Genomic DNA, 13,165 nt, shown 5'->3' with positions numbered 1-13,165 from the left:
TCAACATTGTAATATAATCTTAATCACTATAAAAACAAATAACTGTTTCAACAAAGAAACACAAAATGGCATATAGACAAAGTACGTAAGCAAAAATGAAAGACAAGAATTCAAAATAAAAGTCTTTTTTCATGATTGATTATTTAATTTTAATCCAATGTTTTAGGCTTACTTTGCTAATCCAGAAATCTTGCAAAACAAAAATTTAATAAGGAAATCTCTGAAATTTTCTTACCGTTAAAGTATTAGGTGATCATCCAGAAACTACTGTTTAACAATATGACAGATTAAAGAAACTACTGTTTAACAATATGACAGATAAAAGATTTTTCAATTACAGTATTTTTAAATAAATTACAGATCAGTTTAATTTAACAATGATAGACAAATGAAAATAAATTGCTTCTCCGAGCGCAGCTGGATACGAATGCAGATGTCCACCCCTGAACAGTTTGGACACAATATTCGTGCTTGATACAGGTCTGAATTTGGATTGAAATTAAATGTTTGACACATAAGAGGTTTCTGACACAGAATAACTGTAGTCAAAGAACTTAGAATTGGTTATATGATTTGAAGTTATTTTCAATTTTTTGCTTCAGTGCAATACACTATGCTGTTGCGAATTCAAATTTCCAATGGAGTTTGCAACCATAATTACCCATTTAAATACATCATAAGTCTTAAAATAGAAAATGACATACATAATCATGTCTAAAAATAATATATCTTTAATAAGCATTTTTATTAGTAACTTCTAAAAATAAATTGACAGCTAATCACCTCAAGACAATACAAAAATTCTTTAAACATAATTTTAAAGCAGTGTAAGGGAGGTAATCCAAATTTAACATTGTAGTTAAAAGTGATTGTCCATTAACAAGGAAACGCTTGTTTTTTCCCCCTTTTTTGCCCCTAATTCCTAAAAGGTTTGAGCCATTACCCCTCAAAGCCCTTTGTGGTATGGAAACTTGTTGTACAATTTCAGAGAGATCCATACACCGTTCCACAAGTTACTGTCTGAAAACTAGAAAAATGCTTATTTGGGTCCCTTTTTTTGCCCCTCATTCCTAAACTGTTAGGACCATAACCCCCAAAATCAATCCAACCTTCCTTTTGTGGTTATAAACCTTGTGTTTAAATTTCATAGATTTCTATTAACTAATACTAAAAGTTATTGTCCAGTACCAAGTGTCTTCGGACGACGACCGACAACGTGATACCAATATACGACCACATAAAAAATATCATATTCTTCATCTTGTATATATCCAAGTGGTCAACAGAAGAGAAAAGTTCTTATCTAATTCATACTTAAAAAAGTTGTTTTAAAAATCATATTTGAAGCACTCAATCTACTGTGAAATTTTTTTTTTTTTTTTAACTCTTAAGTGATTTTTATTATTTGTATTGTTGTAAATAGGACCAGACAAAAAAATTGACCATACAAAAACGGTAGATAAAGTATATTTAAATGATAAGCATGGTTAATACAGACCTGATGACATTGTGGGATTTATTAACCAATCACATTCTGTCATGAAATTCTTTCTGTCCAATGAAAATGAACCTGCTGATCCAGATGATACTTTATGACAATCTGAAAACATAAATAATGTGAATGTATGAAAGCATGAATTCTGATAAATAAATCATATTTCAGCATACGGTCTTAATGTGTGCTTAAATTTGTCTGCAGACTGATTTACATTTAAACATTAGCACACTCTTTCCGAAAGCATTTTTATCTTGTTGACTAGCTGTTACTAAAATCAAGGGTAAACTGGTATAATATCCCAAGTCAAGAGCCTGTAGTTCAGGGGTTGTCATTGGTTACAGGCTGTTATTTTGCTTTATAAATCATTTATTGTTTAGCATAAATCAGGTCTCTTGTGTTCGCATATGAATTGATTTACTTTTTGTCATGCCAGAAACTTTTATAGCTTATTATAATATGGTATGGGTTTTGCTCTATCTTGAAGGCCATACCATGAACTATATTTGCTTGCATCCACATCCTTTGGTCTCTGTTGGATAGTCATCTCATTGCCATTGGCAATCATACTAAATCTCCTTTTTCTCAATTAGTATTTTAACTAAATATTTATTTTTTGCTGTTCCTCAGAAAAGAAGATTCAGTAATAAAAATTTAAGGTATCTTGCACATGTTTGTTCAAGCGCAGTTCCTTCAGGACAAAAAATCTTAGATCAAAGAAAAAATATGTGTGTTGAAGTATTTTCTTTATTGAAATTTGGTTGGTTGATCAGGATGTTTTTGGAGGGTCACAATCTGGAAAATAACCCCTTTTTAACAAGTCTGGCTCTGATATTATGAAAACTATGTTAAAACTTTTGCTATTTGCAATTTGTCAATAAACAAAGTGATGATGTTTAACAAAATTCTGCTTTTTAAACAATTTATAGTCTCTGTAATTTGCATGAGAACATTGATAATAAACACTTGTTGATTTTCAAGAGGTGCTTTTTATCTTCATTTTTTTGTAACAAAGTAATTCCTTCAGAATGTTTCAAATAAAAGTCCAAAATCCAAATACAACATTCTGTCATGCATCCAGAGGTACATGTGACTACACTTTATTCCTATATATATATACATGTATATAAAACAAACCTGGCTTTATAGAGTCAAAACTGCCACCAAAGTAAAGTAACTGGTCATTGAAGCCTTCTGTGACAATCAATAAATCCTGCTGGCTAGATGTAATGGGAACAAACTGTTCCTTAGTCCTGTACAAAGATAAAGTATTATATATGGTAAATTAAATTGAAGAGGAAATAAAAAATTGTCAATCAACCCATATAAAAAAAGAGATGTTGAATACTGCCAAAGGTATATGGAATGGAAATATATATATTTACATTCAATCTTTTTTAGATTCTACTCTCTTATGTTACAAGATAATCACAAATCTAAATTTGCTGTTAATTTGGTGTTAATAAAAACTAATGTTCAGACAATAAGCCTGGAAAACAAAATAGGCTATTGGCTTATAAATATTCTACTACAAATATTAATGAGATATATCCTGTTCAGGATAGGATATTTGTGATAAATACCAGATGAAAGAAAGTAACATTTCATAAGCCGCTAGATGAAGAAAACTTCTTCTCAAGACTGGTATTTTTCACAAATAGTCTTTCTTAATGTGATGATATTTAGTGTTGTCAGTAAGAACATTATATAGCAATAGAGTTGGTTTAGGTAAACATTAAAAATGAATTCTATTATTCTTTTACTATCAAGATGTCATCAAAAACAGCCTTATTTGATAAAGTGCACAAAGGATCAAGAATTTCTATGAAGGGTTAAAAAAAAGTCTCTCTATATATATATAATTTATGACAAAAACTAAGGTAGAGGGGGTAAAAAAGATATCCTTGTGCATATACATACCGGTGCTTTGAAAATAGACTATTGATACTTCTTTCAATGTTTATCCATTTGTACCATATGCAAAACAAAGAATCAAACTGATGGGTAAATAGGCTCAAGAAATCATCTTTCATCATGCATAACTAAAATATAGAATTATTACCTGAAATTTGCCAGCAATGGATCCTGATCTGATATCCCATCATAAACCTTAACAGTGGAAGTAGGGTACATCAAACTGTCATTCAGTATTAGCTGGACCTAGAATTAGTAAATAAGAAGGACATCATACAATGTCTAAGATAATATGCTACAAGTTCCTGGACATCCAGAACAAATGTTTGACACTATTGATATCAGGAATGGATTCAGGGGGAGGGTAGCATGAGAGCCACACCAAATTGAAAAATAAAAGAAGAACGTGTCTATGGGACACAGATGCCCCTGCTTGAAAATATACAGCAAATTCAGCAATTTTACCATTTATAAAGAGACATAACTCAAGAATGGTGAAAGTGATGCCACCTAAATTTAAACTTGATGATAAATGATCTGTGTTTGGTAGAAATTAGCATTGTGTTTAAGTTCATAACTTTTGGTTGAGGCAAACTTATGTTAGAGTATGGAAACCAATTTCATTACGTACATACATACGTACAGACAGACAGACAGACAGACAAGGTTAAAACCTGAACGCCCCTTCACCTTGCGGTGGGAGCATAAAAATATCCTTGATCCAACACTCATTAACTTGAACCAGAAGTCAAAGACAAATTTCTAACTTTTGGATTTCCATAAAATTATTTCTAATGTTGCAATCTTAATAAAAGAACAGAGTTCTAATGTCCCCCCCCTTGCACATATTTTATCTATCCAGGGGCAATAACTAAAAAAAAAAAACTTTTTGTTGTTGTTCTTTAAAACAATTTATGAATAAAAAGCGTGCGTGGGGGACAAAAAAGTTTTTCTTATTGTATACTAAACATTTCAAACAGACCTTCAAGGGCATTACTTATAGTATACTATAAGTTTTATAAAAAATTGTACCCGTGAGAGCGCTAACGAGGCCATTTTCCATAAATTTAATATTTCCATGGGTCATAACTCTTTTAAAAAAAGTCGATCGTCCACCATTATAGAACTTGTCCGAGATATTGCTGATATCAACCTATAGTATAAGTTTTTATAAATTTGGCAAGAATTGTACCCGTGAGAGCGCTACTGAGGCCATTTTCAATAAATCTAATATTTCGGAGGGTCATAACTCTTTTAAAAAAATCAATCATCCACCATTATATAACTTGTCCGAGATATTGCTGATATTAACCTATAGTATAAGTTTTATAAAAATCTGGCAAGAATTGTACCTGTGAGAGCGCTAAAAAGACCAGACGGACTGACCCCTGGTATTTCCATGTCCCCCGCAAGGCATTACGCGGGAGACAATAAAAGAACAGAGTTCCAATGTCCCCCGCGTTGCACATATTTCATCAATCCAAGATACAAAGGCAATAACTAAAAAAAAAACCTTTTTTTTTGCTTTTTAAAACTTTTAATAAAAATGTTCAAGAAATGAAGGCTTCACAGCAAATGCAATGCGATTTCCGTAATAATTAATATTTCAAAGAATCGTACACATGCGAGCGATAACAATGCAATTTTCCATATAATCAATATTTTCAACGACATAACTTTTTTAAAATAATTGATCAGCACTGATTTTCGAATTTGTCCGAGACATTGATGATAAAAACCAATAACATAAATCTCATAACAATCTGGCAAGAATTGTACATATGAGAGCTCTAACAATGCAATTTTCCATATAATTAATATTTCCAAGGGCCATAATTCTTAAAAATAATTGATCGGCACTGATTTTTGAACTCGTCAAAGACATTGCTGATATAAACCTATGATATAAGTTTCATAAAATTCTGGCAAGAATTGTACACTTGAGAGTGCTAACGGTGCAATTTTCCATATAATTAATGTTTCCAAGGGGCATAACTCTTTTAAAATAATTGATTGGCAATGATTTTCGAAATTCGTCCAAGACATTGTTAATAAAAACCTATAATATAAGTTTCTTAAAATCTGGCAAGAATTGTACAAATGAGAGCGCTAAGGATTTAATTTTCCAAATGATTAATGTTTCCAAGGGGCATAACTCTTCTAATAAATTGCTTCGCCGAGCACAGCTGGATACGACCGCAGAGGTCCAACCCTGAACAGTTGGGGGCAAAAATGGACACAATAATTTGTGCAATACACTATGCTGTTGCAAATTGCCCCCCCCCCCCCCCCCCTTCAAAAAAAAAATATTGAAGAAATTTTCTTTTTAATTTCTGAATTCTGAAATGAGAAAAAAGTGTCCCCCCCCCCGCCCCTTTCCCCTTTTTTGCGGTCGTATAAAAATAATTGATTGGCACTGATTTTTGAACTCTTCCAAGACATTGCTGATATAAACCTATGATATAAGTTTCATAAAAATCTGGCAAGAATTGTATATGTGAGAGCGCTAACAAGACCGGATGGACGGACGACCATTATTTTTATGTCCCCCGAACATTTTTTTATGAAAAGAAATGGAAATAACTCATGCCCAAAAACTTCAAAATAACCTGTCTATTCAACAATTTTTTAGGAAATAATGAAAAATGCAGCTTTACATTATACCAAAGACATGTCTTTGAAATATAACAAACAGTGGTTACAATGATTGTCAATGTAATGAAAAAGAATGGCTCATATCAATAGAAACCACAAAAGTCTGCAAAACAAATGCCCTTATTCATCAACTCTAGATTTAAAACTATAAACAAATTAAGGTTTACAATATCACAATTGCAATCTTACAAAATAGCTAGAAACTATTTTTGATTATTGTAACTGTTCTCCTGAATACAAATTTATACCACTTTTTACTTTCATACTAGAAACAAACATTATAAATACCTGTAGTTTTTCATCAGGATTCTTTATGGTACTGTGAAGCTGGTAGTATGAAGAATTGTCTGTACTATTTTTTAAGGTTATATATCCGTTGTTATAAAATCGTCCACCATTATCTATTAAAGATTAACAATTAAAATTATTATCATTATTACAATTGAAATTAAAGGGAAACTTTGCAAAAATATGAAAAATTTATATTATGTTCATTGTTAATAAAAAATCACAAATTCATTATTATTAACGTTTATTTCCCTCAATAAGAGATCAGCATCGATTTTGAATTGAGATTATCAATTATCTACATGTCGCCATCTTGATGGCTTCCCGAATAAAAAAACATGTGATATCTATAAACCACATAGTACCAAAACCAACAGCGACTAACGTAGTCGAAATCACTTGTCAGGTGTACGGTTGTTTTAACCCAACAAGGTAATGACAAACGCAATTACAGTTTCCCGGATCCTAAAAAAAATTTATACCAAACATCGTTGTATACTACCTATCAGCAAACTTTTTAAACTAACTTGATACGGACAATGTTTAAAATTGTTTTCAAAAATCTAATTTGGTCTTTTAATGCAATACATTTATTCAAGTCTGTCCTCTCTAATTTGATCATCAGCATGGCTAAAGAATTATTGCCAGAGGTGTTGTGAGGTGACATGTCCAGGTATTCAAGCGATTTCCTATCAGGCTAAAAAACTCTTTATTACACAATTACATAATGCAGGTTCATTCATCGCTTTACTGCTGAGCGTATCAGTGTACACGGCCGGAAACTTGGAAATTTCCTTTTTAAAAACTATCAGATGTAACATACATCATTTGTACATATTTTGTCTTGAGTCCGACAGTTATATAATACTAGTCATTGCTAAACTAATACGTGTATAAAATTAAACTACCTCTTGTTTATGAATTGCATTTCTGGTGTAAAGAATGATATTTGTGAAAATCTCAATAGTTCTAGCAAAAGATTTGAGGAAATAAAATTTATTTAGATACTTCCAACGGCCGTAAAATTTGGAAAAATGTCAGTACATTGTATATACTCGTTGTCAATAATTATGGAAAATTTGAAACATAGCCTATATATATTTATTTCACAAAAATGTATGCACTTGTCAATCATTGGTTTATACAGTTAGAAAGTTACGGAACTATAGATAGTCACAATTAAAAATATATGTTAAAAATAATCGTATAAATTGCATAAATATAGCATATTTCTGTACCTTATAGGAACCGGTATATGAAATTTTTCTCGATTTTTTTAAGAGGAAAATGCACACATTTGGTATATAAATATATAAAAAATACACACATCTAGTAGAAAATAAAGTTTCACTAACTATAGCATTTCATATATAATTGTCATTCTTGGTTGAAATGATGGAAGGAGTCATTAAAAAAAATGTACATGTACGCTGTTGTTAGTAGTAGTTATGCAACTTCCTAGAAATGTGCATAGCCGTAGTTGCATAGTACACACCATAAATTTAGTGTATTTCTGTCATTTTTTTAGGTATTACAGCGGAGCTACATGTATATTACCTGCATATGGTTAGGTACTGTCCCACGAAGTTTCACGTATATACTGGTTTATATTTTTTATGGAAAGATATTGACTATCAAATTAATTTCGGTGTTTTTTACTAAGTATTAAATCAAATTAAAAATACTGCTTGTCCACTAAGTACTGTAGCCGATATTAAGGAGTATTCTATGAAATTACAAAAAGAATTTTGTTCCTGGATGTATTTTTTTTTTTGGTTTAGTGATATAAGTTGAGAAAAACAATCTAGTCAGAATTTAAATCATCCCCCCCCTCCATTTTATTTAACTTGGTATTAAATCACAGAAATTTTAAAATACTACTGCTTGTCTGGTATTAAGGAGTATTCTTGTCTATTTAGAGTAGGAATAATGTGCCCTACTGAAGAACATGAATGACAAGTCTTGCAAAGGTACAAGACATAAAGAACATGGAAAATCTGATTCTTCCAGTCTGTCTTAAACAAATCACAAGTTTTCTTGCACTAAATATAAACTAATGAGTAACACGTTTCAGCCGAAATTATGTATTTTTTTGGTTCCATTCTACATAGGCAAAGTTGACTTTAGATGGTTTCTGATATTGGTTAAACACCTTTTGATTTCAAAAATTTAGATTAAGAGTGTTTCCATACATTTTATAACCGTATGAGGTAAATCATAAGCACTTTGGATACACTTTTTATTCTCGTTTTGATCAGTAAATAATATACTCTTATTATAACAATTGATTATTAGTTTTCCCAAGATTATTTCTTCGTTTTTAAAATAATCAAATAAAAACATATTTTTTATTTTAATAACTTCTCCTTTAGATTTATAAATTTGAACATTATTTTCGCATTTTTATAACATTGGATTTATTCGTCCTACATGTATATGACATACATGTTCAAAATAATGATTCGGTTAACAACGTGCCTAACCCAAGTCCTAAATATAATTTAATATACCACGACAATCTATTTGTATTTGCCACCACCTTGAATATGTATTCTAACTTTGTGTATTCAACTCGACCTTTTGTCTTATAATCCATTCGAATTGACAGTCACACCTGGCATGGTGTACCCTAGAGGCCCTGCTAATTGCTGATCTGTAAATTACCTTATACCTTTATACAAGCCTTCAACCAGTATTGCCAGAGAATAATACACACATCGTATATACCTAGTCCTAGCCTACCGGTAGATAGTAAAGGGTCAATAAGTGTACACCTTTGTCTTTACAGTTTAAGTTACACTTTAATTTGTTCACCATATCCGTCAGAAAAAGCAAATAAAAAAAAATTGTGCTGTAAACAAAAATAAATTGAAATGTATACGGTAAATATAGCAAATTTTATCTCATGAAAGTAAATAAAATGCTCCGCTGGGCACAGCTTGATACGACCGCAGAGGTCAAACCCTGAACAGTTGGGGCAAGTATGGACACAACATTCAAGCTTGATACAGCACTGAATTTGGATTGTGATTAAATATTTGACAAAGCACAGGTTTCTGACACAGAATGAATGTGGTCTAAGAACTTAAAATTTTTTAATTTACCTATTCAAACCATATCATTATTATCTGCTTGTATATATAAATCAGAAATAACCACTTTAAAATGGAAAATTTTAAAGAAAAAAAAATCCCCCCCCCCAAATTTTTTTAACTCCTTATGATTCATCACCCCCAAACTCAATCCCAGCCTTCCCTTTGTGGTATGGTACCTGCAGTACAATTTCAGAGAGATCCATACACTTGAACACAAGTTATTGTCTGGAAACTAAAAAAATGCTTGTTTTTTGGCCCCTTTTTGGCCCCAAATTCCTAAACATTTAGGGCAATTACCCCCAAACTCAAACCCAGCTTTCCCTTTGTGATATGGAACCTTGTAGTACAATTTCATAAAGATCCATACACTTACACACAAGTTATTGTCCTGAAACTAGAAAAATGCTTGTTTTTTGCCCCTTTTTTGGCCCCTAATTCCTAAAATTATGAAGCAATTACCCCCAAAATCAATCCCAGCCTTCCCTTTGTGGTATGGTACCTTACAGTACAATTTCAGAGAGATCCATACACTTGAACACAAGTTATTTTCTGGAAACTAGAAAATTGCTTATTTTTGGTCCCTTTTTGGCCCCTTATTCCTAAACGTTTTGGGCAATTAACCCCAAACTCAATTCCAGCTTTCCCTTTGTGATATGAAACCTTGTAGTACAATTTCAGAAAGATCCATACACTAACACACAAGTTATTGTCATGAAACTAGAAAAATGCTTGTTTTTTGCCCCTTTTTTGCCCCCTAATTCCTAATATTTTGAGGCAATTACCACCAAAATCAATCCCAGCATTCCCTGTGTGATATAGAACCTTGTGGTACAATGTCAGAGAGATCCATACATTAACACACAAGTTATGTCTGGAAGTTACAAAAAAGCTTATTTTTGGCCCCTTATTCCTTAACTGTTGGTACCATAACCCCCAAAATCAATCCCAACCTTCCTTCTGTGGTATTGAACCATATGGTAAAATTTCATAGAGATCCATTCACTTAAACTAAAGTTAGAGTGCGAAAACCAATGTGTCTTCGGACGACAATGACAACGCCAACGTCATACCAATATATGACTGCAAAAATTTTTTGCGGTCGTATAAAAATTGCATATCTGTTCATTTTATTGTCTTCCTATGGGATGGTAATTAGCTATCAAAATTAGTCATCGGCACTTATGATTACATTAAAATATGATTAAAGACCAAGACTTTAAATGATTGTACTTTTAATCCCGGCATGCAATACCAGGAGAAACCATCACCTACTACAGGAAGTAGTCAATAAAATTTTTATTAATTATTGATTTTCTTCTTTATTACTGCACATATAGCGATAACACTTTGTGAATATATATTTTATGTTATAATGAACATATTTAAACTGTAAGTAAAAAATAGCGAATTTTCCCTTTAAGTGGAAAATGTATTCTCATCAAATTAATATCTATTTTCAAGTAGTACAATTTCAGAGAGATCCATACACTGAAACACTGTCTGGAAACTAGAAAAATGCTTGTTTTTGGCCCCTTTTTTGCCCCAAATTTCTGAACGTTTGGAGCAATTACCCCCAAACTCAATCCCAGCCTTCCCTTTGTGATAAGGAACCTTGTGGTACAATTTCAGAGAGATCCATCCACTTCCACACAAGTTATTGCCCGGAAACTACAAAAATGCTTGTTTTTGGCCCCCAATTCCTAAACTGTTGGTACCATAACCCCCAAAATCAATCCCATTATATTGTGGTATTGAACCTTCTGGTAAAATTTCATAGAGATCCATTCACTTAAACTAAAGTTATTGTCCGGAAACCAAATGTGTCTTCGGATGACGACGACATGATAGCATTATAAGAACGCAAATTTTTTGCGGTCGTACAAAAAGACAATAGAACAGTCCTACAAACTATAATTTAATAGAAGTAGGATTCAATAGCAAATGTGCACTTTGCAACCTGATCATCCATCTCTGATTATTTTCTAAACCAAAAGATAAAGATTCTCGTAAATATATTCTGCAATTGTTAACAAGAGTGCACATGCTGAAATGTCTTGCCAACTATACCGACCATTGATTTTATGTTAATAGTCCTAGATATAAAGTTTTACGACGAGTCACATAAACTTAACATGATCAAAGAAAATGAGGTCAAGGTCAGATAAACCAAGCCAGAAATAAATGTACACCTTACAATCATTCCATACACCAAATATAGTTGACCTATTGCTTATAGTATACAAGAACAGACCAAACCATGAAAACTTTATATTGAACAATGCACATGAGGTCAAGGTCAAATGAACCCTGCCAGACAGACATGTACCTTACAATCATTCCATGCTTTATATATAGTTGACATATTGCATATAGTATCTAAGAAACAAACTTAACCAGGAAAACTTCACATTGACCAATGAACCAGGAAAATGAGGTCAAGGTCAGATGATAACTGCCAGTCAGACAAATACACCTTACAATCATTCCATACACCAAATATAGTTGACCTATTACTTATAGTTTAAGAAAAACAGACCAAAACACTAAACCTAACATTGAGCAATGTAAACTGACAATCATAAACAGAAACCGACCCGGTGTCAAGGCTTGTACACTAACAATCAAATAAACACACCCTGACCTTGTGCCCAGACTTGTAAACTAACAATAATAAACAGAAACCGACCTGGTGTCAAGGCTTGTACTCTAACAATCAAATAAACACACCCTGACCTTGTGCCCAGACTTGTAAACTAACAATAATAAACAGAAACCGACCTGGTGTCAAGGCTTGTACACTAACAATCAAATAAACACACCCTGACCTTGTGCCCAGACTTGTAAACTAACAATAATAAACAGAAACCGACCTGGTGTCAAGGCTTGTACTCTAACAATCAAATAAACACACCCTGACCTTATGCACAGGCTTGTACACAAAGAATCAAATAAATACACACAGACCTTGTGCCAAGGCTTGTAAACTGACAATAATAAACATGCACTGACCTTGTGCCCAGGCTTGTACACTGAATATTCTTATATCTTCATTGCCATCAAGGTATGTCTGTATCAACATTTGGTTCTTGCTGGAAATCAAAAATGAACCTGAAAATATAAAATAAATTTACAAATTTACTTTCATTTAACATACAAATTTCCATTTTTCCTCAGTGATCTTCTAGGCTGTTTTTAAAAAAAAAAAAACTTGTGTCTGCCCATGCTCTCCCTGTAACTCTGATAAGAAGCAGCTGTCTATTCCAGTAACTTAAAAGTGCTACTTCAAAATCTATTGAAAGCCCTGTATACCTTCTTCTCAGCCTCTGACAAATTATAACCGATATTCTGAGAAGTCATGGAAAAGAAATCGTCTGCATAATTCCATTCAGTTTACTGTGACTTGACTGTAATTGTTGCTCTCCACCTATTAGAGTTTATTCAAAATTATGACCAAATTGCAATTTGTTTTATAAAACCAAACTGTTCAACTGGTCAGAAATTTGAACAAACTGCTGTAGAAAACCAAAGTCAATTCATGAGAGTGCTAGATGATAAAGAAAAGCATACTTACAATCCTATTAGACTTTACTTCCACTTCATTGATATTAAGAAAATGTTTATGAGAATTTCTATACATTCTTTTATTGTATTTAATTCATTTTTTCAGCAGTTCAAAAATTACTACCTATCACATTTTGAAAGACAATAACAATAAAAG

The 13,165-nt window shown here is 32.2% G+C and overlaps 1 protein-coding gene across 3 annotated transcripts in view; it reads right to left on the bottom strand.

Annotated features, from left to right (window-relative positions):
* Positions 1-13,165, bottom strand: part of LOC127715635 (cubilin-like) — a 44,070-nt gene that overhangs the window by 19,980 nt on the left and 10,925 nt on the right. For all 3 annotated transcript variants that reach the window (XM_052221743.1, XM_052221741.1, XM_052221742.1), the window contains exons 4-8: positions 12,457-12,555; positions 6,353-6,465; positions 3,558-3,655; positions 2,633-2,748; positions 1,499-1,600 (exon numbers count right to left, since the gene is read on the bottom strand). In XM_052221743.1, coding sequence (XP_052077703.1) covers positions 1,499-1,600; positions 2,633-2,748; positions 3,558-3,655; positions 6,353-6,465; positions 12,457-12,555 — 528 coding nt within the window. The remainder of the gene's footprint in view (positions 1-1,498; positions 1,601-2,632; positions 2,749-3,557; positions 3,656-6,352; positions 6,466-12,456; positions 12,556-13,165) is intronic.

Source organism: Mytilus californianus, unplaced genomic scaffold, assembly GCF_021869535.1.
Source record: "Mytilus californianus isolate M0D057914Y unplaced genomic scaffold, xbMytCali1.0.p SCAF_9, whole genome shotgun sequence".
Lineage (NCBI taxonomy): Eukaryota > Metazoa > Mollusca > Bivalvia > Mytilida > Mytilidae > Mytilus > Mytilus californianus.
This window is presented reverse-complemented; position numbering and strand designations above follow the sequence as displayed.